Raw genomic sequence first — 25779 nt, forward strand, 5'->3', positions numbered from 1 at the left:
ACATAACCATGCAATGGACTATTGCTACAAGTTAGTTTGTCAAATTTCTGATCACCGGTCAAGTGTAAATGCCATTACGGAGCTTCAACGAGTAAGGACATATCAGCCATGATGTGATAAATCATGCAAAAATAAGGTCTCTAGTAGTGTTGGTCGTTTGGTGCTCGTGTGCTCTGGTGCTCAAGTAGAACACTTTGCGATGCTCGGGTGCTCTACACTTAACCACTACACTATAGAGCTGCATGGCCAGTTATTTAAAAATAAATGAATAAATATGAGACTTCTGCTGTATAGGAATACTTACTAGTAGTAAGTATTAGATTTAAATACACTGACTCGAGCATCACGCTCGAGCACACACGATATTCGTCCAAACAGTGTGATGTGCCCAACGCTAGTCTCTAGGCCTAGACCGTTTAGTTTGTAATTGGATATGAAAAGGACTGAAGGACCATGTCCATAGGGTTGTGGTTAATGATTCCTATTGTGAATGGTCCCAAGTTATAAGTGGTGTAGCCCAAGACCCAGCTCTAACCCCTCTGTTATTTAACTTATTTATTAGTGATATAGCGGATGGGGGTAGTAGCTTCTACTTTTGCAGATGACACCAAGGTATATAGTACTGTGCAGTCTATAGCTAACTACTCTACAACCTGACTTGGACGGTCTGAGTGTTTGAGCATCAACTTGGCAAATTAGATTCAATATGTATAAACATAGAGTTCTGCATCTGGGTAGTAATAACCTATGTGCATCATATAATCTTCGGGAAAGTAACATTGGAAGGGTCACTTGTGGAGAAGGATTAGGTTGTGTACTTGTTGATCATAGACTAAATTACTGCACAATGTCAGCTGCTTCTAAGGCAAGCATGATATCATCATGTATTAAGCAAGGCATGGACTTGCGGGACAGAAATGTAATGAAACCACTTTACAAAGCTTCGATGCAGCCTCATGCCGTTCAGTTCTGGGCACCAGTTCATAGAAAGGATACCCTGGAGCTATGTAGGGTGCAAAGAAGAGAAACTAAACGTATAAGGGTTATGGAGTGTCTTAGTTATGAGGAAACATTAAAATAATTAAAGGTATTTAGGGGCACATTTATTAATACTGGTGTTTTAGACTCTGGTCTTAATAAACCCCTAAACTGGTGGTGGTTCCACCGAAGCCGGCATCTTCATAACTTTGGCGGATCCTCTGCTAGTTCTAAATGTAGGACAGCTCCCTAGCTGTCTTACATTTAGACTTTTTCTATGCCTAAACCAGGCGTACCATGCCTGGTGTGTGCGGGGAGAAGTTGCAGATTGCGCTTGAAGTACACCTAATATATGCATATTTCAGCTTAATAAAGGACCCCCTTAGTCTTTCGAAGAGGAATCTAAGTGGGGACATAATTAAACTATATAAATATATAAAAAGACAAATTCAGATCCCCATCTATCCTTTTGTGAAACTTCATGCACTTTTTTTTTTCAACTGCACTATGAGGGTCCTTTTTTAAGACCGGCATTTATATATGTATTTCTGTTAGTAAATGACCCACCATCTAACTATGTTATAGCCAAAAGAGGTGCTCAACTCCATAACAACACTCATGATTCGGGATGGAGTTTCCAACAAGGTGTGATGGTCCAGTGTCCACATACTTTTGGCCATATAGTGTATGGTCATCCACCAGAAATATTTTCAGTTTTGAATTAATTTTTATAACAAGTAAAGTAGTTACCATGATTTTTTATTAATTTAGAGTACAGAGCAGTAGAGGATTTATCATTGAATACTTCAGCATTGTCAACCAGAGCCTCTTTAATGGTGTCTAAACCACATAAGACAACAAATTCATTTATACCCGTCTTGAAACGGAAGACACTGCCATACTGCTTAGATAGCTGCAAACACAAAAAAAACAGCAGAATCAATGTGTAATTTTTTTAAGGGGTTCTCCAACATTTACATATTGATGACCTATCCTCAGGATAGCAGAGATTGGCTGGAGTACCATTCCCAGGACCCCCGCCAATCAGCTGTAGGTGTAGATGGCTATACAGTAATGAAGTTCTTAGATTACTTAGGTGGAAACCAGGCAGGGAGTATACACAGGTGGATGATAACAGCATCAAGTCATGATCAAACATGATCAAAAGCAGAATGTAGTATGTCATTTGTGATTATGTATTCCCTTTAATACGGTCAAAGAATATTTTCATTACCTGAAGAAATGTTTTATGGGGTTTTGCTATGTCCAAGATGAGAAAGTTTCCAAGAATCGGTAAAGGTTTTGGCCCTGGGGGTATGTTTTTGTATTTCTCTTCTTTTTGATTGCTGAAAACACTGATAAAGAAGATGATGACAATGATGGACAGGATAACTGTGACAAGCTCCATTGAGTTCTATGTAAGATAGAGAGGAAAGATGTAACATAAGTAAATATCATATAAAAATCTATAAATAGAGTTAAAGGATGTTTAGACTTTTAAAACTATTTTTTTTTATAGTCGAATGCAGCAGGCCATTAAAAAACAACTTTTAAAATAGTCTGAGATTTCAAAATGTCCTACTGCTTTGTGTATGCAGCTTATATGCCAAAAAAAAACAAAAAAAGTTTTTAGACTAAAATATATATGGATAGAGATATCTCCCAGGAAAGAGAACTATCTCACTAGTGCCAGCTTCTGGAAGTGGCTACCTATCAGTCAAAGGTTGACTTTTTAACAAGGCTTGAAACAGGACAAGGGAAAATCACAAAGCCAAATATTCACCTTAAGTCAGCTGTTTTCGGGAGTTTGCCCCTAATCATTACGGAGTAGTATTCTGGTGAGTGTGATTACCTGAATGCAGCTTAGGGTACTTTCACACTTGCGTTGCTTGATTCCGGCAGTCATCAGGCAACATGGATCCGGTATTTATTTTTTCTCATTTTTAAAGGTCTCCGAGTCTTCAGTTTTTTTCGCCAGAGATAAAACTGTAGCATGCTACGGTTTTCTCTTTTGCCTGATCAGTCAAAATGACTGAACTGAAGACAGCCTGATGCATCCTGAACGGATTACTCTTCATTCAGAATGCATGCGATATGCCTGATCAGTTCTTTTCCGGTATAGAGCCCCTGTGACGGAACTCTATTCCGGAAAAGAAAACCGCTAATGTGAAAGTACCCTTAGGGCTCTTTCACACCTGCGTTCTTTTCTTCCGGCATAGAGTTCCGTCGTCGGGGCTCTATGCCGGAAGAATCCTGATCAGTTTTATCCTAATGCATTTTGAATGGAGTGAAATCCGTTCAGGATGCATCAGGATGTCTTCAGTTCCGGAACGGAAAGTTTTTTGGCTGGAGAAAATACCACAGCATGCTGCGCTTTTTGCTCCGGCCAAAAATCCTGAAGACTTGCCGCAAGGCAGGATCCAGAATTAATGCCCAGTGAAAGGCATTGATCCGGATCCGGCCTTAAGCTAAACGTCGTTTCGGCGCATTGCCGGATCCGACGTTTAGCTTTTTCTGAATGGTTACCATGGCTGCCGGGACGCTAAAGTCCTGGCAGCCATGGTAAAGTGTAGTGGGGAGCGGGGGAGCAGTATACTTACCATCCGTGCGGCTCCCGGGGCGCCCCACGCGCATGGATGACGTGATCGCATGGCACGTCATCCATGCGCATGGGGCGCTCTGACGTCACTCTGGAGCGCCCCGGGAGCCGCGCGGACTGTAAGTATACCGCTCCCCCGCTCCCCGCTCCTACTATGGCAACCAGGACTTTAATAGCGTCCTGGCTGCCATAGTAACACTGAACGCATTTTGAAGACGGATCCGTCTTCAAATGCTTTCAGTACACTTGCGTTTTTCCGGATCCGGTGTGTAATTCCGTCAAGTGGAGTACACGCCGGATCCGGACAACGCAAGTGTGAAAGAGGCCTTAGGCAGGGTGCTGAACATCCTTAAAGAGACCAGCTGTGTATAGAAACTTATTGGCAATTATTCATAGGAAAAAAATATGCAGAGTGCCACTATATGGAAGTGGCTCCCTATGAGTCAAAGTAAGACTTTTTAACAAGCCTTGGAAAATGACAAAGGGAAAATAGCCAAACCAAATATCTATCCGTAGACATGGAGCCACTTCCGGAAGGTGCTGCTAGCGAGATGGTTCTCTTTTCCTGGGAATACCTCTTTGCATATTTTTCTCATGGAGCATTGCCAGTAAGTCTCCATACATTGCTGTCTTCTTTAAGGACAGAAAGCTAGCAAAAAATAGGTAAGGCATGGTTTAGGTTTCATTAATTGTTTTGGTTAAAAAATGTATCAAAATTGTACTGAAACTGCCCAATATGAGAATGGTTGTTAGTTAATTGTATAAAAAGATTCTACATGTTTTTTCTTGTTCTATAGCAGATTAGCACCAAATAGCAATAGATCACAGGATACTAAGGAAAACTGGTTTAGTTGCTTACAGCAACCAATCAGATTCCACCTTCATTTATCAAAGAAATGCTTTAAAATGAACGCAGAGCCCGATGGGTTGCTATGGGCAACTTTGCCCGTTTTCCTTTACCGAGTTTTGATAAATTAGGGCCTAATTCTTTTGGCAACTTTACAAAACTGCAAATTGGATTTGGGTGTAGGAACTGCCTGTCTTAAAAATAATGAAAGGGAGGTATACAATATCGTTATTACACAGAGAGACATTCGACTTTATCTTGAAATTAGTTTTGGGTCCCATTTGATCAAAACAGTCGAAAGATTCAATTATAATTTGATCCGAATAGAAAATGCTCAGATTGTTCTGAAAAGTCATGTATGACACTTGGAGGTCTCTTACGACTGTTTCCAACCTCTTTCAAAATCTTTAATGTCAAGACAGAATTTGTAAAGGGAATCTGTCACCAGGTTTATGCTTCTAGGTTCTAACAGCTCTGGGGCATGCCAACAAGTCCCCATATTCATAAGCTTCTGGCTTTCTCCACCACCTGCCACTGATTGACAGATTTTTGCAACTGAATTAGCAGCAGGGGACAGACACACTGCTATTGTCAGATTTATTTATTTATTTATTTTTTTAATTTAAAAAAAGCTGTCCAAAAATGGTCTCTTTTGGGGGAAGATGCCTGCCAGTGTTTATACTGGCACAGTAAAATATGGAGGAATCCAGCTTCCATAAAATTCTGTACTTTATTTATGCAAACAGATAAAAAGCTATACCATCAGACAACAGCGTCTAGTTGGTCAGGTCATTATATTATATTCAGGTCATTATATTATATTATTTTATTATTCATGACATGAGTAAAGGTCTGTATGTAATGACTAGAGATGAGCGAATCGAAGTTGACGAAGTGGATTTAGATCCGAATTTCAGGAAAAATTTGATTATCACTGAATCCGAATTTCTTCACGCTTCGTGGTAACAAATCGCATTTTTTTCCTAAAATGGCTGCTGCATGTGTTAGGACATGGGGCAAGGAACTCTGGGAATGAGGGATCACCCATAGGGATGAGCGAACCCGAACTGTATAGTTCGGGTTCGTACCGAATTTTGGGGTGTCCATGACAGGGACCCGAACATTTTCGTAAAAGTCCGGGTTCGGGTTCGGTGTTCGGCGCTTTCTTGGCGCTTTTTGAAAGGCTGCAAAGCAGCCAATCAATAAGCGTCATACTACTTGCCCCAAGAGGCCATCACAGCCATGCCTACTATTGGCATGGCTGTGATTGGCCAGTGCAGCATGTGACCCAGCCTCTATTTAAGCTGGGTCACGTAGCGCCGCACGTCACTCTGCTCTGATCAGTGTAGGGAGAGGATGCAGCTGCTGCTGTTAGGGCGAGATTAGGCACTAGGCAGGGATTTAATCAGCAAAAACACTTAATGAAGTGATCGATCTACAGCTGTGAATCATTCAACTTCTGCTATTCAATTGCTCACTGTTTTTAGGCTGCCCAGAGCGTTTTTCAGTCACTTTTTTCTGGGGTGATCGGCGGCCATTTTGTGTCTTGTGGTGCGCCAGTACAAGCTGCCACCAAGTCCATTTAACCATCAATAGTGTGTTATTTTTTTTTTGCTATATCCTACATCAGGGGCTTGGCTGTGCTTGCTATTTTATTGAGGGGTGAACTACAATTGCCAAAATAGCAGTACCCTAAATCTGGTGTTTCAGCTGTGGCTAGCCAATTGTAATACTGTCTGCAGTCTGGCAAAGGATATATTTTTGTTCTGGGTTGAAATACAATTCCCAACTTAGCAATTCCCTAAATCAGTGGTTTCTGCTGTATCAGGCCAAGTTTAAATCGATCCATAAAAGGGTATATTAGATTGAAGGTGCTGATAGGGTCATCCTCAATAACTTCACACGCTACCGTGCATTTCCAAGTCTAATTCTGTCCATAAACGTATACCTGTCATACAGCGCCTAAAAAATAGGCCTAAAATTTATATTCAGCTAAATCTGTGGTTATTGCTGTGGCTGGTCAATTCATTTAGTGTCCGCCAAAGCACAGTTTTTGTTCTGGGTTAAAATACAATTCCCAACTTAGCAATTCCCTAAATCAGTAGTTTCTGTGGTATCAGGCCAAGTTTAAATCGATCAATAAAAGGGTATATTAGATTAAAGGTGCGGATAGGGTCATCCTCAATAACTTCACATGCTACCGTGCATTTCCAAGTCTAATTTTGTCCGTAAACGTATACCTGACATCCAGCGCCTAAATACTAGGCCTACAATTTATATTCAGCTGAATCTGTGGTTACTGCTGTGCCTGAATTAGTGTAATACGGTACCTAAATAGATAGCCAGATAGTGTTAGGTGCCTGTAAAAAAAGCCCTGAATTTGAATTCAATACATTGGGCCCAATTTTTTTTTTCTTATTGTTGTGAACGGTAACAATGAGAAAAACATCTAGTAAGAGACGCGGACGCGGACATGGTCGTGGTGGTGTTAGTGGACCCTCTGGTTCTGGGAGAGGACATGGCCGTTCTGCCACAGACGCCAGAATTTACAGCGATATTTGGTGGGGCCCAAAGCAGTTCTAAGGATGGTAAGGCCTGAGCAGGTACAGGCATTAGTCAATTGGGTGGCCAACAGTGGATCCAGCACGTTCACATTATCTTCCTCCCAGTCTTCTGCAGAAAGCTCACAGATGGCGCCTGAAAACCAAGCCCATCAGTCTGTCACATCACCCCCATGCATATCAGGGAAACTGTCTGAGCCTCAAGTTATGCAGCAGTCTCTTATGCTGTTTGAAGACTCTGCTGGCAGGGTTTCCCAAGGGCATCCACCTAGCCCTTCCCCAGCGGTGGAAGACATAGAATGCACTGACGCACAACCACTTATGTTACCTGATGATGAGGACATGGGAATACCACCTCAGCACGTCTCTGATGATGAAACACAGGTGCCAACTGCTGCGTCTTTCTGCAGTGTGCAGACTGAACAGGAGGTCAGGGAGGAAGACTGGGTGGAAGACGATGCAGGGGACGATGAGGTCCTAGACCCCACATGGAATGAAGGTCGTGCCACTGACTTTCACAGTTCGGAGGAAGAGGCAGTGGTGAGACCGAGCCAACAGCATAGCAAAAGAGGGAGCAGTGGGCAAAAGCAGAACACCCGCCGCCAAGAGACTCCGCCTGCTACTGACCGCCGCAATCTGGGACCGAGCACCCCAAAGGCCGCTTCAAGGAGTTCCCTGGCATGGCACTTCTTCAAACAATGTGCTGATGACAAGACCCGAGTGGTTTGCACACTGTGCCATCAGAGCCTGAAGCGAGGCATTAACGTTCTGAACCTGAGCAGAACCTGCATGACCAGGCACCTGCATGCAAAGCATGAACTGCAGTGGAGTAAACACCTTAAAAACAAGGAACTCACTCAGACTCCCCCTGCTACCTCTTCTGCTGCTGCCGCCTCGGCCTCTTCCTCCGCCTCTGGAGGAACATTGGCACCTGCCACCCAGCAAACAGAGGATGTACCACCATCACCACCACCTCTGTCACCAAGCATCTCAACGATGTCACACGGCAGCGTTCAGCTCTCCATCTCACAAACATTTGAGAGAAAGCGTAAATTCCCACCTAGCCACCCTCGATCCCTGGCCCTGAATGCCAGCATTTCTAAACTACTGGCCTATGAAATGCCGTCATTCAGGCTGGTAGACACAGACAGCTTCAAACAGCTCATGTCACTTGCTGTCCCACAGTATGTTGTTCCCAGCCGCCACTACTTCTCCAAAAGCCGTGCCTTCCCTGCACAACCAAGTATCCGATAAAATCAAGTGTGCACTGCGCAACGCCACCTGTGGCAAGGTCCACCTAACCACAGATGCGTGGACCAGTAAGCACGGCCAGGGACGCTATATTTCCCTAACTGCACACTGGGTAAATGTAGTGGTGGCTGGGCCCCAGGCGGAGAGCTGTTTGGCGCACGTCCTTCCGCCGCCAAGGATCGCAGGGCAACATTCTTTGCCTCCTGTAGCCTCCTCCTCCTACTCGGCTTCCTCCTCCTCTTCTTCCACCTGCTCATCCAGTCAGCCACACACCTTCACCACCAACTTCAGCACAGCCCAGGGTAAACGTCAGCAGGCCATTCTGAAACTCATATGTTTGGGGGACAGGCCCCACACCGCACAGGAGTTGTGGCGGGGTATTGAACAACAGACCGACGAGTGGTTGCTGCCGGTGAGCCTCAAGCCCGGCCTGGTGGTGTGCGATAATGGGCGAAATCTCATTGCAGCTCTGGGACTAGCCGGTTTGACGCACATCCCTTGCCTGGCGCATGTGCTGAATTTGGTGGTGCAGAAGTTCATTCACAACTACACCGACATGTCAGAGCTGCTGCATAAAGTGCGGGCCATCTGTGCGCGCTTCCGGCGTTCACATCCTGCCGCTGCTCGCCTGTCTGCGCTACAGCGTAACTTCGGCCTTCCCGCTCACCGCCTCATATGCGACGTTCCCACCTGGTGGAACTCCACCTTGCACATGCTGGACAGACTGTGCAAGCAGCAGCAGGCCATAGTGGAGTTTCAGCTGCAGCACGCACGGGTCAGTCGCACTGCGGAACAGCACCACTTCACCACCAATGACTGGGCATCCATGCGAGACCTGTGTGCCCTGTTGCGCTGTTTCGAGTACTCCACCAACATGGCCAGTGGCGATGACGCCGTTATCAGCATTACAATACCACTTCTATGTCTCCTTGAGAAAACACTTAGGGCGATGATGGAGGAGGAGGAGGAGGAAGAGGGGTCATTTTTAGCACTTTCAGGCCAGTCTCTTCGAAGTGACTCAGAGGGAGGTTTTTTGCAACAGCAGAGGCCAGGTACAAATGTGGCCAGCCAGGGCCCACTACTGGAGGAAGAGGATGAGGAGGAGGTGGAGGAGGATGAGGATGAAGCATGTTCACAGCGGGGTGGCATCCAACGCAGCTCGGGCCCATCACTGGTGCATGGCTGGGGGGAAACGCAGGACGATGACAATACACCTCCCACAGAGGACAGCTTGTCCTTACCTCTGGGCAGCCTGGCACACATGAGCGACTACATGCTGCAGTGCCTGCGCAACTACAGCAGAGTTGCCCACATTTTAACGTGTGCGGACTACTGGGTTACCACCCTGCTGGATCCCCGGTACAAAGACAATGTGCCCACGTTACTTCCTGCACTGGAGCGTGATAGGAAGATGCGCGAGTACAAGCGCGCGCTGGTAGACGCGCTACTGAGAGCATTCCCAAATGTCACAGGGGAACAAGTGGAAGCCCAAGGTGAAGGCAGAGGAGGAGCAAGAGGTCGCCAACGCAGTTGTGTCACGGCCAGCTCCTCTGAGGGCAGTGTTAGCATGGCAGAGATGTGGAAAAGTTTTGTCACCACGCCACAGCTAACTGCACTACCACCTGATACGGTACGTGTTAGTAGGAGGCAACATTTTACTAACATGGTGGAACAGTACGTGTGCACACCAATCCACGTACTGACTGATGGTTCGGCCCCATTCAACTTCTGGGTCTCCAAATTGTCCACATGGCCAGAGCTAGCCTTTTATGCCTTGGAGGTGCTGGCCTGCCCGGCGGCCAGCGTTTTGTCTTAACGTGTATTCAGCACGGCAGGGGGCGTCATTACAGACAAACGCAGCCGCCTGTCTACAGCCAATGTGGACAAGCATGGATCCCACAGGAACTGTCCATCCCTTGTGCAGATTAGACATTTATAACTTCCTCCCCTTAACCATATATTATTGTACTCCAGGGCACTTCCTCATTCAATCCTTTTTTTATTTTCATTTTACCATTATATTGCGGGGCAACCCAAAGTTGAATGAACCTCTCCTCTGTCTGGGTGCCGGGGCCTAAAAATATCTGACAGTGGCCCGTTCCAGTGTTGAGTGACATGAAGCCTGATTCTCTGCTATGACATGAAGCCTGAATCTCTGCTATGGGACCTCTCTCCTCTGTCTCGGTGCCGGGGCCTAAAAATATCTGACAATGGCCTGTTCCAGTGGTGGGTGACATGAAGCCTGATTCTCTGCTATGATATGAAGCCTGATTCTCTGCTATGGTACCTCTCTCCTCTGTCTGGGTGCCGGGGCCTAAAAATATCTGACAACGGCCTGTTCCAGTGTTGGGTGAAATGAAGCCTGATTCTCTGCTATGACATGAAGCCTGATTCTCTGCTATGACTTGAAGCCTGAATCTCTGCTATGACATGAAGCCTGATTCTCTGCTATGGGACCTCACTCCTCTGTCTGGGTGCCGGGGCATAAATATCTGACAATGGCCTGTTCCAGTGTTGGGTGACATGAAGCCTGATTCTCTGCTATGATATGAAGCCTGATTCTCTGCTATGGGACCTCTCTCCTCTGTCTGGGTGCCGGGGCCTAAATATCTGACAATGGCCTGTTCCAGTGTTGGGTGACATGAAGCCGGATTCTCTGCTATGACATGAAGCCTGATTCTCTACTTAGACTTGAAGCCTGAATCTCTGCTATGACATGAAGCCTGATTCTCTGCTATGGGACCTCACTCCTCTGTCTGGGTGCCGGGGCCTAAATATCTGACAATGGCCTGTTCCAGTGGTGGGTGACGTGAAGCCTGATTCTCTGCTATGACATGAAGCCTGATTCTCTGCTATGACATGAAGCCTGATTCTCTGCTATGACATGAATTCTGAATCTCTGCTATGGGACCTCTCTCCTCTGTATGTGTGTCGGGGCCTAAAAATATCTGACAGTGGCCTGTTCCAGTGGTGGGTGACGTGAAGCCTGATTCTCTGCTATGACATGAAGCCTGATTCTCTGCAATGGAACCTCTCTCCTCTGTCTGGGTGCCGGGGCCTAAAAATATCTGACAATGTCCTGTTCCAGTGGTGGGTGACATAAAGCCTGATTGTCTGCTATGACATGAAGCCTAATTCTCTGCTATGGGACCTCTCTCCTCTGTCTGGGTGCCGGAGCCTAAATATCTGACAATGGATTGTTCTAGTGGTGGGTGACATAAAGCCTGATTCTCTGCTATAACATGAAGCCTGATTCTCTGCAATGGAACCTCTCTCCTCTGTCTGGGTGCCGGGGCCTAAATATCTGACAATGGCCTGTTCCAGTGGTGGGTGACGTGAAGCCTGATTCTCTGCTATGACATGAAGCCTGATTCTCTGCTGTGACATGAAGCCTGATTCTCTGCTATGACATGAAGTCTGAATCTCTGCTATGGGACCTCTCTCCTCTGTCTGTGTGCCGGGGCCTAAAAATATCTGACAGTGGCCTGTTCCAGTGGTGGGTGACGTGAAGCCTGATTCTCTGCTATGACATGAAGCCTGATTCTCTGCAATGGGACCTCTCTCCTCTGTCTGGGTGCCGGGGCCTAAATATCTGACAATGGCCTGTTCTAGTGGTGGGTGACGTGAAGCCTGATTCACTGCTATGAAATGAAGCCTGATTCTCTGCAATGGGACCTCTCTCCTCTGTCTGGGTGCCGGGGCCTAAATATCTGACAATGGCCTGCTCCAGTGGTGGGTGACATGAAGCCTGATTCTCTGCTATGACATAAAGCCTGATTCTCTGCTATGACATGAAGCCTGATTCTCTGCTATGGGACCTCTCTCCTCTGTATGGGTGCCGGGGCCTATATATCTGACAATGGCCTGTTCCAGTGTTGGGTGACGTGAAGCCTGATTCTATGCTATGACATGAAGCCTGATTCTCTGCTATGGGACCTCTCTTCTCTGTCTGGGTGCCAGGGCCTAAATATCTGACAATGGCCTGTTCCAGTGGTGGGTGACGTGAAGCCTGATTCTCTGCTATGACATGAAGCCTGATTCTCTGCTGTGACATGAAGCCTGATTCTCTGCTATGGGACCTCTCTTCTCTGTCTGGGTGCCAGGGCCTAAATATCTGACAATGGCCTGTTCCAGTGGTGGGTGACGTGAAGCCTGATTCTCTGCTATGACATGAAGCCTGATTCTCTGCTGTGACATGAAGCCTGATTCTCTGCTATGGGACCTCTCTCCTCTGTCTGGGTGCCGGGGCCTAAATATCTGACAATGGCCTGTTCCAGTGTTGGGTGACGTGAAGCCTAATTCTATGCTATGACATGAAGCCTGATTCTCTGCTATGACATGAAGCCTGATTCTCTGCTTTGACATGAAGCCTGATTCTCTGCTATGGGACCGCTCTCCTCTGTCTGGGTGCCGGGGCCAAAATATCTGACAGTGGCCTTTTCCAGTGGTGGGTGACATGAAGCCTGATTCTCTGCTATGGGACCTTTCTCCTCTGTCTGTGTGCCAGGGCCTAAAAATATCTGACAGTGGCCTGTTTCAGTGGTGGGTGACGTGAAGCCTGATTCTCTGCTATGACATGAAGCCTGATTCTCTGCAATGGGACCGCTCTCCTCTGTCTGGGTGCCGGGGCCAAAATATCTGACAGTGGCCTGTTCCAGTGGTGGGTGACATGAAGCCTGATTCTCTGCTATGCCATGAAGCCTGATTCTCTGCAATGGGACCTCTCTTCTCTGTCTGGGTGCCGGGGCCTAAATATCTGACAATGGCCTGTTCCAGTGGTGGGTGACGTGAAGCCTGATTCTCTGCTATGACATGAAGCCTGATTCTCTGCTATGACTTGAAGCCCGATTCTCTGCTATGACATGAAGCCTGATTCTCTGCTATGGGACCTCTCTCCTCTGTCTGGGTGCCGGGGCTTAAATATCTTACAATGGCCTTTTCCAGTGGTGGGTGACGTGAAGTCTGATTCTCTGCTATGACATGAAGCCTGATTCTCTGCTATGGGACCTTTCTCCTCTGTCTGTGTGCCAGGGCCTAAAAATATCTGACAGTGGCCTGTTTCAGTGGTGGGTGACGTGAAGCCTGATTCTCTGCTATAACATGAAGCCTGATTCTCTGCAATGGGACCGCTCTCCTCTGTCTGGGTGCCGGGGCCAAAATATCTGACAGTGGCCTGTTCCAGTGTTGGGTGACGTGAAGCCTGATTCTCTGCTATGACATGAAGCCTGAATCTCTGCTATGGGTCCTCTCTCCTCATTCTGGGTGCCGGGGCCTAAATATCTGACAGTGGCCTGTTCCAGTGGTGGGTGACATGAAGCCTGATTCTCTGCCATGAGATCTCTCTCCAATTGATATTGGTTAATTTTAATTTATTTTATTTTTATTCATTTCCCTATCCACATTTGTTTGCAGGGGATTTACCTACATTTTGCTGCCTTTTGCAGCCCTCTAGCCCTTTCCTGGGCTATTTTACAGCCTTTTTAGTGCCGAAAAGTTCGGGTCCCCATTGACTTCAATGGGTTTCGGGTTCGGGGCGAAGTTCGGGTCGAGTTCGGATCCCGAACCCAAACATTTCTGGGAAGTTCGGCCGAACTTCTCGATCCCGAACATCCAGGTGTTCGCTCAACTCTACATATAACTGCACCGCACTACAGCAAATAAAATGTTCAGATATTTCCTTGTAATACCCCTGTTAATGGCTGCATCAAACAGCACTTGCACTGTAATAAGAACGGTTTGATGGAATTAGAGATCTGTACAATGGCAATTTGGATCCCCAGTCAGTGCTGCAAGGTGTAATAGGAATGTTCCTATTACCCAGGCTGTCACCTCCCCAACTGAACCCTGTTCTACAGAATTGCTGTGGAATGATTCCTCCCTATCCTTTCCCTACACCTTCAATACTCTTTCCCTGCAGTTGTAAATCGTTATTGTTTTTTTGCACAATGAAATTTTTTCTATCACTGTCCCTAGCGCCGGCAGACGTCTCTTCCTGCACTAAGTACACTGGTCTGTGACATCAAAGGGCTGGCTGGCTGGCTGCTGATTGGCTGGCATTATGGGTGATCCCGCGTTACCAGAGTTCCTTTCTCCTTTCTTCATTTCCTCACATGTGTATCAGCCATTTTAGGAAAAACTGTGATTTGTTACCACAAAGCGCAAGGAAATTCGCATTTGGCGCAAATCAAAATTTTCCTTAAATTCGGAACGAATTGTTCTTCATCAGCTTCGATTCGCTCATCTCTAATACTGACTCACAGTTTCACTACCATAGCAGACTCCCTATGCGTGTTACAGCAAGGCACAGTGTTCTACACCACTATAAAGGCTCTCTGCGAAACACATTTTCTCCAAAAATTTGGCAAACTGGTCGAATCCAATTTTTTTTTATTTGCTCATCTCTAGTAATGACTCAAAACATGTAGACCTGTTGTCTGTGTGTATAGCTTTTTATCTTTTTGTATAAATAAACTATGTTTTTTTATGGAAGCAGGATTTTTCCATATTTTTGTGTCAAGATTGGTTCACCAGGTTCCAGGTGTTTTCTGTGCTTCCGGGAGTTACCCACAAATGAGCTGGACTTGTGCTTTATATTTGTTACACTGGCACAGTAGTATTGGAATAAACAATAGCTTGGTTTGAACAGGTGGTCAAAAAATGTTCCCTTTTTAGCGAGAAGCAACAGGTTTGGTGCTATGTTAATTAAAATACATTGATACATATTCTATCTCTTCCAATTCCACTGCCACAAATACATGTGCCTAGGGCAGTGTTCCGGAGTTCCAGGAAAGTGAAGGAGCAATAACTCTTGTTTTTACAAAAAAAAAAAAGAAGCAGCAACTTGTGCTACTGAAGGACAATTTAGTAGATGTGTGTGGCGGTGTAGGGGTAGTAGTGGTGACAGTTCTACAGTACAGAACCTGATTGGTGGCAGAAGTTGCTTAAGTACATTATGGAACTTGATGGACAGCAAGACAGTGGTAGTGACATCTTAGGACCATGGATAAACAGCCAGTTCCCACTGTGTGCAATGGCAGATCTATTGATTCGCCACCTGCCACACTGAATACCCTCACTGACTATACTAAAGGCTGGATAAGACAGTACACTGAGGGTAAACTGGGACAGTTTTTGCTACTGATCCTATCTGCTAACTCATGAATACATGGGGTCATGGTTGAGGGTGTGTGAGGGAGAAAAGGCACAGTATGGCTGAGCTTGGTTGTTCAGGTGCTTCATATTTATTTGCTGATGTGTGTCAGGTTGGCAGTTGAAAAAACTGTTCCATCATGTTCAGCAAAGTATTTTGGCTGCTGCTGGTGCTGCTATTTGGTAGAACAGTGACTCAGCGGGGGAGAGAGGTGCCTCCTGTCAGACATGTGAGCTGCCGGTGTCTGCTTGGCAAAAGCTTCAGAAAACTGGGTACAGAGCATATCCTGGTAATACAACAATTTTGCTTAATTAAGGGAGCATAAAAACAGTCCCCCATTTTGTTTTTATACAGAGGGTTTGAAAAACATAGCTATCTAGCGATAGCCTTGTAAGCGCGTAAGCAACCAAGCATGCCCAGACCACCACAACTGTGGAGATGTTAAGAGCACCTGGCCTGTGGTGCAGCATTGCCACAGCTGCACAAAACATTGACCTATTGAGCCCATGAAAGACTTATACTGTCCCTCTCCAAAATTGCTGCTCCATGTGTCAATGGTGGCATGTAACTTGCCACACAACAACATTTTCAACAAACGTGCTGCATTCTCTGCCATGTGAGAATAAAGGCAGGATTGACTTTTTTTTGAAATAAAAACAGCTAGGTATCCTCCATCAAAGCTGAGCAGACTCCATCAGTTTTTTTAAGGGCAGCCGAGTCTGCTAGGTATTACGGTCCTGATAGTCCTGATTTAGTTCCCTGTTCCTGTCTAACACATAGTCATCACCATAGTCATCATCTTAACTATCCTCACCACTTTTCACTGACTAAGACATATCATGGGCTCCTTGAACCCCCCCCCCCCCTCCCGTCATGATGTCTACCTCTGTAGTTACCCCTAGTTCTAATACCACCATATTTGCAAAATGGCAATACTACCAGTACTAACTAAGCTATGCATTTCAGATCCTCTGCCTATGCTTAACTTTTCTCCCACAACTCGTCAACAAGAATACTATCTTGAATATATTTAATAGAACATGGAGTATTGTCTGGGGGGGGGGAATTAAGGTGCTCAACTTGGAGGGGACAGTGAAGACAGATGATGGAAATTAAACGCTTGTTTTGGGCTGCAAGGTGGAGGAGCAGGTAGAATGCTCTGAACTCTGTCTCAAAGGCGTGATGTCAGACTTAGAGGTTAATTTTAATAAACCCACATATGTGAGGGGAATCAATTGCAGCATCCCCTGGGCTTTGTTTTTGCGCAAGGATAGTCCTCTTGTTCACCAGTATATGCCTAGTAGTCCTAATAGAGTACTGGCTGCCAAGTCATCTTATATGTCACACTGGTGTCTTGGTCATTGTAGGGGAACTGTACATACTGTAGTTTGCAACATTTGAACATTTTTCTAAGAAGACTTCAGGTTTGACAGGCATGGATTCTTGTGGTGTGGCTTGTTAAGGGGCGGAGTGTGTTGGGGCATGGCGAGTGATGGGGAGGGGTTTGCAAAATATACAGTTTTTCCCAACTATCCCTTTATACTGTCCCCACTGCATATATTATACTGTCCTTACTGTAAAGTATTTACCGTAAGTAAGCTATAGAGAGGTACAGTATATACTGTGTATAAGAGTCCAGTACATGTAGTGTAGGTAGCAAACAGTATGTTATATACAGTAATTGATTACCGTATTTTAACTGCATGCACTATGGGGCACATTAATTAAGACCAATGTTTTAGATGCCAGTCTTAATAAAGCCAATAGCTGGCAGTGTATCTGCTCAAGTTATGAATTGCCGCAGGTTTCTCCATAAGTTCGGTGCATCCAGCGCCAGTCTAAATGTAAGCCAGCTTTCGAGCTGTCTTACATTTAGACCATTTTCCACCTAAAACGATGATATGAAAGGATAGGACAAAATTAACTTTACAATTATGCCTTATGACAAAAATCGAGCAACAGACTGTACCCAAGAGCTTGCAAGATACAAAAGTATACAACTCACTAATGGGTATATTGTCCGATCAAAGTCATTTATAGACAGAAGGATGTGTCAAGGAGAGTACAATCTACTGCTAACATTGATCCTTTTCAGCCAATACAAGTCCCCATGTAGCCTTAACATCTAACTCTGTATACAGGGGGTGTAGCTGAAGGCTCATGGGCCCTGGTGGAAGAGTTCAGCTTGGGCCCCCTTCCCTCAGTGCTTTGTGGCCAGGGGCAGGGAAGCACATAGCCTTCATTCTGCCTGAGGCACAAATTGAAATGGCACCCCCCCCCCTCCATGCCTAAACTCTTCCCTTCAGCCAGAGGTGTAACTTGACCACAACACTTGTCTTCTTATTCACCACAACGGACTTTGGGCCCCCTCAGGGCTCAGAAGCGCTCAAAGGGTGATATGTATAGTTAGGGAGCAGTTATTTACAATAATTAGGCTCACCTTGTGTGGTTGTGAAAACATGGGCACAACCCTAGTGTGTGTGGGGTTTTGTTATATATCGGAGGTTGGTGCTGCCAGTGTCGTCTGGTCCTCACTTGGGGGAGTATCAGAGAACATAATAAAACCATCTATAAAGGTATATTGAAAAAAAATGGGGAAAGATATACAAAGATAAAGTTCATATAAAGAATCCATCTGTAAAATTGGACAATAAATTATGTCAATGTTACTACACAAATTTAAAATAAATATTTATATTTTTCTATATATACATATATAATAATTCATAATTCGTAATAAATTAGGGTACACATAAATAAAAATAGCATTTTGGTGTATGTATGAAATGTTTGGCAAATACTTATTGGCTTTAATCTTTTATTATTATTTATATTTTATAAATATATATTACTATTACTTATTAATATTATTATTGTTTTCTTTTTTGAAAATAATTTGTATGGCATATAATGACATAATGAAAATTGTTTGTATTGTATATAATGACATAATGTAATTAAATTAATTCATATAGATCGCATAGAACATTAGTGCATGGAGGCGTCAATAAATAATTAATTAAATAAATCAATTAGAAAAAAAATATATAAATTAAAAATTATTATATATATAATAATTATTTATATTTATAAAATATAAATAATAATACAAAATACTAAATTAAAGCCAATAAGTATTTTTCCAAACATTTCATACATATACTGAAATGCTATTTTATTTTTATTTACCCTAATTTATTGCAAATTATGAATTATTATATATGTACATATAGAAAAATATAAATATTTCTTTTAAATTTCTGTAGTAACATTGACATTATTTATTGTCCAATATTACAGTTGGATTCTTTATGCGAACTTTATCTTTGTATATCTTTTCAATATACCCTTCTATATGGTTTTATTATGTTCTCTGGTACAGTATGTGTTTGTATATACATATGTTTTTTTTTTTGACTTGGAAAAAGAGCCCTGTTCACTTCGAAATGCAAAATACATAGACATTTTTTATCCATATCCTGGTCATTCAGTTGCGCCTACGAAGTGTCTCCACTGAGGGCGTGGACTTCCACGTGGGTCCCATCCGCTTCAAATCCTGCCTGCATATAGAGATTACTCCACTACATTACATATGTTTGAATACCTCATGTCTTTACTTGGAGCAAGAGGTCAGAGGTAGAAGCTTTAGCCCCCACAATCTCATAGGAGCATCATGCTACTTCCTTCTCTCCACCATGGATCTTGCACTCCACCAATCACCTAACCTTGACCACACAGCAGATGTAACCAACCAGTTCCTTTGATTCCCTTCCATTTATGTGTAGTGTAAGCTGCTTTTTTTTTTTTCAAGCGATGCAGTGGCAATATGCTGTGTACGCCATAGCAGACCAACGTAAGGACATCATGAACAATGGTGTCTGAAGTCAAAGAGGATCCAAGGAGAGGTATTAAATAGTAGCACCCATTACCCTTTGGATCAATCCACTACCATTACCAGGACATTGCCTGATACAAATATTTGCCAGGATTGTTATTAAAAAATAGAGACATTCCCTGGAAGTCAGCACCATTGTCAAGTATGCATTATGCAGAAATATCAAGTTTTATGAAGAGACTAAGATTTTGCTCTTACCTGAGGTTCCTTAGCTTGGGTGATACAGAGGATACAACACACCGAGTCAGTCTTCTCTCTTCTTCTGTGCCCAGTAAATCTTGTGCTTTTGCTAAGTCACACAATTTGACATTTCACCTGCAGGGTATCCTGCTTCATCTCACAGTCATCCCACTAGAGAACAAAAGACAACATCTCAAAGTAATACAGGTATTTCAGTGTGTGATAGATATCCTAGGGCACAGAAAGCTATGCGGGGGGAAAGTGCTGACTTCAGGTTGGGGAGTGATCATGAGTAATGTAGTTTGAGAGGCAAAAAAAAATAATCGAGATACAAGAGAGACGGTATAAATGTAACTGTATAAAAGTCAAAATTTATTTTACACTTTTTTATGGATACCTCTTTGTTGATTTTGGTTAGAGATGAGAAAATGGATTCTAAACTAATTGGATTTGTTACAAATTTCACAAAAATTCTGCTGCCAAACAAATCTAAATCGCTTTGGATGAACCATTAAAAATGGCTGCCATGTAATTTTACTTAGAAAATTAGCAGGGACAGGGCACAGAGTATGAAGATGGACTTGCCATGATTGGCTCAGGAGCTGACAGATAGCTTATAAGCCAATCAAGGGGCAGGATTTTGGCAGGTCCTTGAGTCTCTGGGCTTGTGGTTGTTATTCTGAGCTTAGCATGCGATTTGAGAGGACGTGTGTTGGGTGTGTCTGGCAGAAAACAATTACATACACAGGCCAGCAATCTTGGGCGTTGCAGGGACAGTGAAGGGACATATTTAGTTAGGTAGATAGAATCCTGGCTTTTCAACCTATTGATTCAATCAGACAGAGAAAGCATATGGTCACTAAAAGTTCTGTATGTGTGTTTTTTACTGAGGGCAGCTTCTGGCAAGTGATAAGCTACTACAATATCCAAAATCATTCAGTGCTAGCAAAAACATGATTTTTGGCAGCCAGTCTTTAAAAAAAAAAAAAAACGCTGCAATTTTGCTACACTTTAAAACTACACAGTTCAACACATTTTACTACTGCTCTAATATACTTGTTCAGTTAAAAGCATTGTACTACTACATTCAATGAGCTAATATGAGTTCAACACATTAATATACCAGTCAAAAGGATTCTGTCCCTATGCACCTCCCTATTTAACTGTTTGCACAGACAAATAGCTGTGGTTCACTCGATTAAAACACAGTTTTTCTTTTGTTGATCTGAGGCTCCATTCCTGAGTTGTAATAGTTTTTTTTAGTTTACAAATTAGGCCTTTGGTGCAGTGAAGGTGTCACAATTGCTCTTGTTGCACCCAAGCTCCACTTATTACTGTGGCCAGCCCCTCTGTCTTTGCTTTGATTGATAAGGCCAGGCAGTGGCAAAGCAGTGAGGGAGGAGCAGACCACCGAAAGAAGTGAGGTTTCGGTGCAACAAGAGTACTGGTGATGCTCTAATTGCACCAAAGGCCTAAGAAACAAAATCATGTTAATCAGGTGAACCATAACTAGGTGTCTATGCAAACAGTTTGATACTGAGGTCATTTGTGACAAGTTCCCTTTTATATTTACTAGACTGCTATACTGTTACATTAATAAAGCAGTTCAACACATTAGACTGTTTAATTAATATATTAGTTAAATTCAACCAATTACACTGTTGTATTAATATATCATTTCAATGTTTAATGTTTTAGTTTAATGTATTATAATGTTTCATTAATAAAGAAGTTAAAATCAAAGTATTATGCTGTTGCATTAATATTGTAGTTCAATTCAACGCATTATACTTATGTGTGAATATGCCATTTAAATGTAATGCATTATATTGTTGTCAATACCAGTGTGCAGTGTGTTTGTAGGAGAACCATTTAATTATGCCTTTGTTAATTATGGGGAGAAAAACCCTTTTATGCTACCATTTTATTATCAGTGTAACAAACCTATGATTTGTGATTATTGAAATAGTCCTCATAATAAAATATTTGGTAAATGACAAAGTGGAAAATTAAAGACCTATATCTCATCATATGAGAGTCAGAATGTGGGAGGCTGTAAAAGTACAAACAGCAGTAGCCAGCAGTCTGGCCAGTAGTAGTAGTAATAGCAGCAGACCACAGCTCTCGCACACTTCAGTTATGTACCAGATTATTATTATTGAGGACAAAGAGGATGACATTGTGGCTAAACCATCCTCTTAGTCACAGCAGGAGGATGTTGATGGCAACCAGTAGCAATATTAGAAGCATCATACTTACCTGCTGCGATGTCTGTGACCGGCCGGGAGCTCCTCCTACTGGTAAGTGACAGGTCTGTGCGGCGCATTGCTTAATTATCTGTCACTTACCAGTAGGAGGAGCGCAGCAGGTGAGTATGATGCTTCTAATATTGCTAAGTAACCATGGCAACCAGGACTGCAGTAGCGTCCTGGTTGCCATGGTTACCGATTGGAGCCCCAGCGATTAAACTGAGACTCCGATCGGAACTCTCCGCTGCCACCAATAATGGGGGGGGGAGGCCGCACACTGGCCACCAATGAAATTAATACAATAGAGGGATGGAGGGGGGGCCAGGGGAGACGCACTGGCCACCAATGAATTTAAAACAGGGGAGGGAGGGGGGCCGCACACTGGCCAACAATGAAATAAATACAATAGAGGGAGGGAGGGGGGGCTGGGGGGGCCCCACTAGCCACCAATGAAATTAAAACTGGGGAGGGATGACAATCTTGTCTGCATCCGTGTTTTTTCACTGACCTATTGACTTAAATGGGTCAGTGAACCGTTGTCCGTAAAAAAAATAGGACATTTTTTTGACGGACAGGAAACACGGATCACGGATGCGGATGAACAACGGTGCATTTTCCGAGTTTTTTAACGGACCCATTGAAAGTCAATGGGTCAGCAGAAAATCACGGAAAACGGAACAACGGACACGGATGCACACAACGGTCGTGTGAATGAGTCCTAATAATAAGAATCCTAAGCTGGCCTTATTAAACTTCACTGTGACTCTATTTGCCCAAAAAACTGGTTTTTATAACCTGTCAATCACTCACTTAAGGTACCCAAGGGGAGGTCCAATAATACAGGGTGCCCGGCTGCACCCCTCACCGTCTGGTGCCAAGTGCCGCCTTCTCTAGTTTCCTAGCTCAGCGCTGCTGGGGAGCTAGGGAAGGGGGCGCTGGGCACCGGACGGAGAGGGGTGCGGCCGGGCACCCTTTATTAACGGACTTCCCCTTGGGCGCCTTAAGTGAGTTATTGACAGGTTATAGAAACCTGTTTTTTGGGCAAATAGAGCCACAGTGAAGTTTAATAAGGCCAGCTTAGTATTCTTATTATTACTCCGGACATGAGCATATGTTTAGGTTATAGGGGTAAAATCTTATGACAGAATCCCTTAGGGAAAGAGAAAAACAATTTGGGAAAAAATGGAGAAAGTTGAGAGAAAATACAAGATAATAAAAACTTGTGGGCCCATGAAATTATCTTGTATTGCTCTAACATCTAATTTCATTTTTTCTTCTCCAGGGACACTATTCCTTTTGGTGCTTTGGGGCTTTATCAGGGACTGGTGTTGTGGAAAAGTGGGAGTTTTTGTATATTTATTCACTCTCCTCAAAAAAGATAGATTTTGAACTGTTTTTAACCATTGGTGATCAGTAGAGATGAGTGAATTGAAGCTGACAAAGTGGAATTCGATTAGAATTTCAGGAAAAATTTGATTCACAATGAATGCAAATTTCCTTGCGCTTTATGGTTACTAATCACAATTTTTACTAAAATGGCGGCTACACGTGTGAGGACTGAGGACATGGGGCAAGGAACTCTGGGAAGGCGGGATCACCCATATTGACATGCCTGCATGCAGCCAATCAGCTGCCAGCCAGCCCTGTGATGTCACAGCCCTATAAATACGGCAGCCATTTTTGATTCTGACATTTTCCAGCCTTCTGAGTGCAGGGACAGATGTGAGAAGGTGCTAGGAACAGCAATAGGAAAAACCTCATTGTGAACAAAGAAACTGAAAAAAGATTTTTGAGTGCAGGAAAAGGAGTAATCATTTCACAGCATCTTAGTGCAGGGAGAGATGTCAGAAGGCGCTAGGGACAGTGCTAGAAAAGCGATTTACAAGTGCAGGGACAGATTATTTGTGGATCCAAAAAGCCATTATACAGCTCTGTCATTCCAGCAATTTGTTCTTGGGTTACAAGTGCTACTTTAAAAAGCCTTTAGTGGCTTATATCTGTGAAAAAAATAATAATATATACACACTTCACTGGTGCACTTATTTGTGGTAAAAGCGTTTAGTGGCCTATTTCAGTACAGAAAGAAAAATATATTCTCAGTTCACTTCTGTAGTTATATGTGTTGAAAGTGTTTAGAGAGTTCTTGGGTTGCAAGTGCTACTTTAAAAAGCCTTTAGTGGCTTATATCTGTGAAAAAAATAATAATATATACACACTTCACTGTTGAATTTATTTGCGGTGAAAGAGTTTAGTGGCCTATTTCAGTACAAAACAAAAAAATATATATGCATTTCACTTCTGAAATTATTATTATTTCAGTAGAAAAACAAAATATATTCAGCATTCACTTTTGCAGTTATATGTGGTAAAACCTTTAGTGACATATTTCGGTCAAAAACACATTTTATTCAGCGTTCAGCGCTGCAGCTATATGTGGTAAAATCTTTAGTGACGTATTTTGGTCGAAAAGCTAATTTTATTTAGCGTTCAGCGCTTTAGTTATATGTGGTAAAATCTTTAGTGACGTATTTCGGTAGAAAAACTAATTTTATTAAGTGTTCAGTGCTGCAGTTATATGTGGTAAAACCTTTGGGGGACGTATTTTGGTCGAAAAACTAATTTTATTCAGCGTTCAGCGCTGTACTTATATGTGGTAAAATCTTTATTGACATATTTTGGTTCGAAAAACTAATTTTATTCAGCATTTATTATGTAGAAAAAGTTAATACAAGTCACTTAGTAATGTATTCTAATTGTCCATATTGCCTCCTTTTCTGGCTAGATTCATTTTTCCATCACACTATACACTGCTTGTTTCCATGGTTACGACCACCCTGCATTCCATCAGCGGTGGACGTGCTTGCACAAAAAAAGAAAAAGCACTATCCTCTCTGTTGGCTGGGACCATGGAAGCTCACATAGTCCAGTGTATTTTCCTATAGTGCAAGCACGGCCATGGCTGCTGGATTGCATGGTGGTCATAACCATGGCAACGAGCAGTGTATAATGCGATGGAAAACTGAATCAAGCCAGCACAATATGAGCAATCACAATACATTAGAAAACACCTTGTATTATCTTTGTCTACATGATAAATGCCATTTGCTGAAGTGAGACAACCCTTTTAACTGTTGGTCTTACACATGGGTAGCACCCTCCTTTTTATATTTTGTGGTGCCTGCCTTTTTTTGTGTTTTCTCGTCTTGCCTGACATCATGTCATGAAATAAACATGATGTCATCATGTACAGTCATGTGAAAAAATTAGGACACCCTTTGAAAGCATGTGGTTTTTTGTAACATTTTTAATAAAAGGTTATTTCATCTCCGTTTCAACAATACAGAGAGATTAAAGTAATCCGACTAAACAAAGAAAACTGAAGAAAAGTCTTTTCAAGATCTTCTGTAAATGTCATTCTACAAAAATGCCTATTCTAACTGAGGAAAAAGATAGGACACCCTTGCCCCTAATAGCGAGTGTTACCTCCTTTGGCTGAAATAACTGCAGTGAGACGGTTCTTGTAGCCATCTACCAGTCTTCGACATCGGTCTGAGGAAATTTTACCCCACTCCTCAATGCAGAACTTTTTCAGCTGTGAGATGTTTGAGGGGTTTCTTGCACGTACAGCCCTTTTCAAGTCACCCCACAGCATCTCAATGGGATTCAAATCTGGACTTTGACTTGGCCATTCCAGGACTCTCCATTTCTTCTTTTTCAGCCAATCTTTGGTTGATTTACTAGTATGTTTTGGGTCATTGTCATGTTGCATGGTCCAGTTCCGCTTCAGCTTTAATTTTCTAACTGATGGTCTCACATGTTCTTCAAGCACCTTCTGATACACAGTAGAATTCATCGTGGATTCTATGATGGTGAGCTGACCAGGTCCTGCTGCAGCAAAGCAGCCCCAAACCATGACACTTCCACCTCCATGCTTCACAGTTGGTATGAGGTTCTTTTCTTGGAATGCTGTGTTTGGTTTACGCCAAACATGTCCTCTGCTGTTGTGTCCAAATAATTCAATTTTGGACTCATCTGTCCAAAGAACATTATTCCAGAAGTCCTGGTCTTT

General features: G+C 43.4%; 1 protein-coding gene across 1 annotated transcript in view; it reads right to left on the reverse strand.

The window, feature by feature from the left end:
• The window catches only part of LOC122935964 (cytochrome P450 2K4-like), a 92048-nt gene that overhangs the window by 54612 nt on the left and 11657 nt on the right, over window positions 1-25779 (reverse strand). Inside the window, exons 2-4 of the mRNA XM_044291932.1 lie at window positions 19480-19632; window positions 2213-2392; window positions 1729-1891 (exon numbers count right to left, since the gene is read on the reverse strand). Of these exons, the coding sequence (XP_044147867.1) occupies window positions 1729-1891; window positions 2213-2386 (337 nt within the window). The 5' untranslated portion in view covers window positions 2387-2392; window positions 19480-19632. The remainder of the gene's footprint in view (window positions 1-1728; window positions 1892-2212; window positions 2393-19479; window positions 19633-25779) is intronic.

This window comes from Bufo gargarizans, chromosome 4, assembly GCF_014858855.1.
Source record: "Bufo gargarizans isolate SCDJY-AF-19 chromosome 4, ASM1485885v1, whole genome shotgun sequence".
In the NCBI taxonomy this organism is placed as follows: Eukaryota; Metazoa; Chordata; class Amphibia; order Anura; family Bufonidae; genus Bufo; species Bufo gargarizans.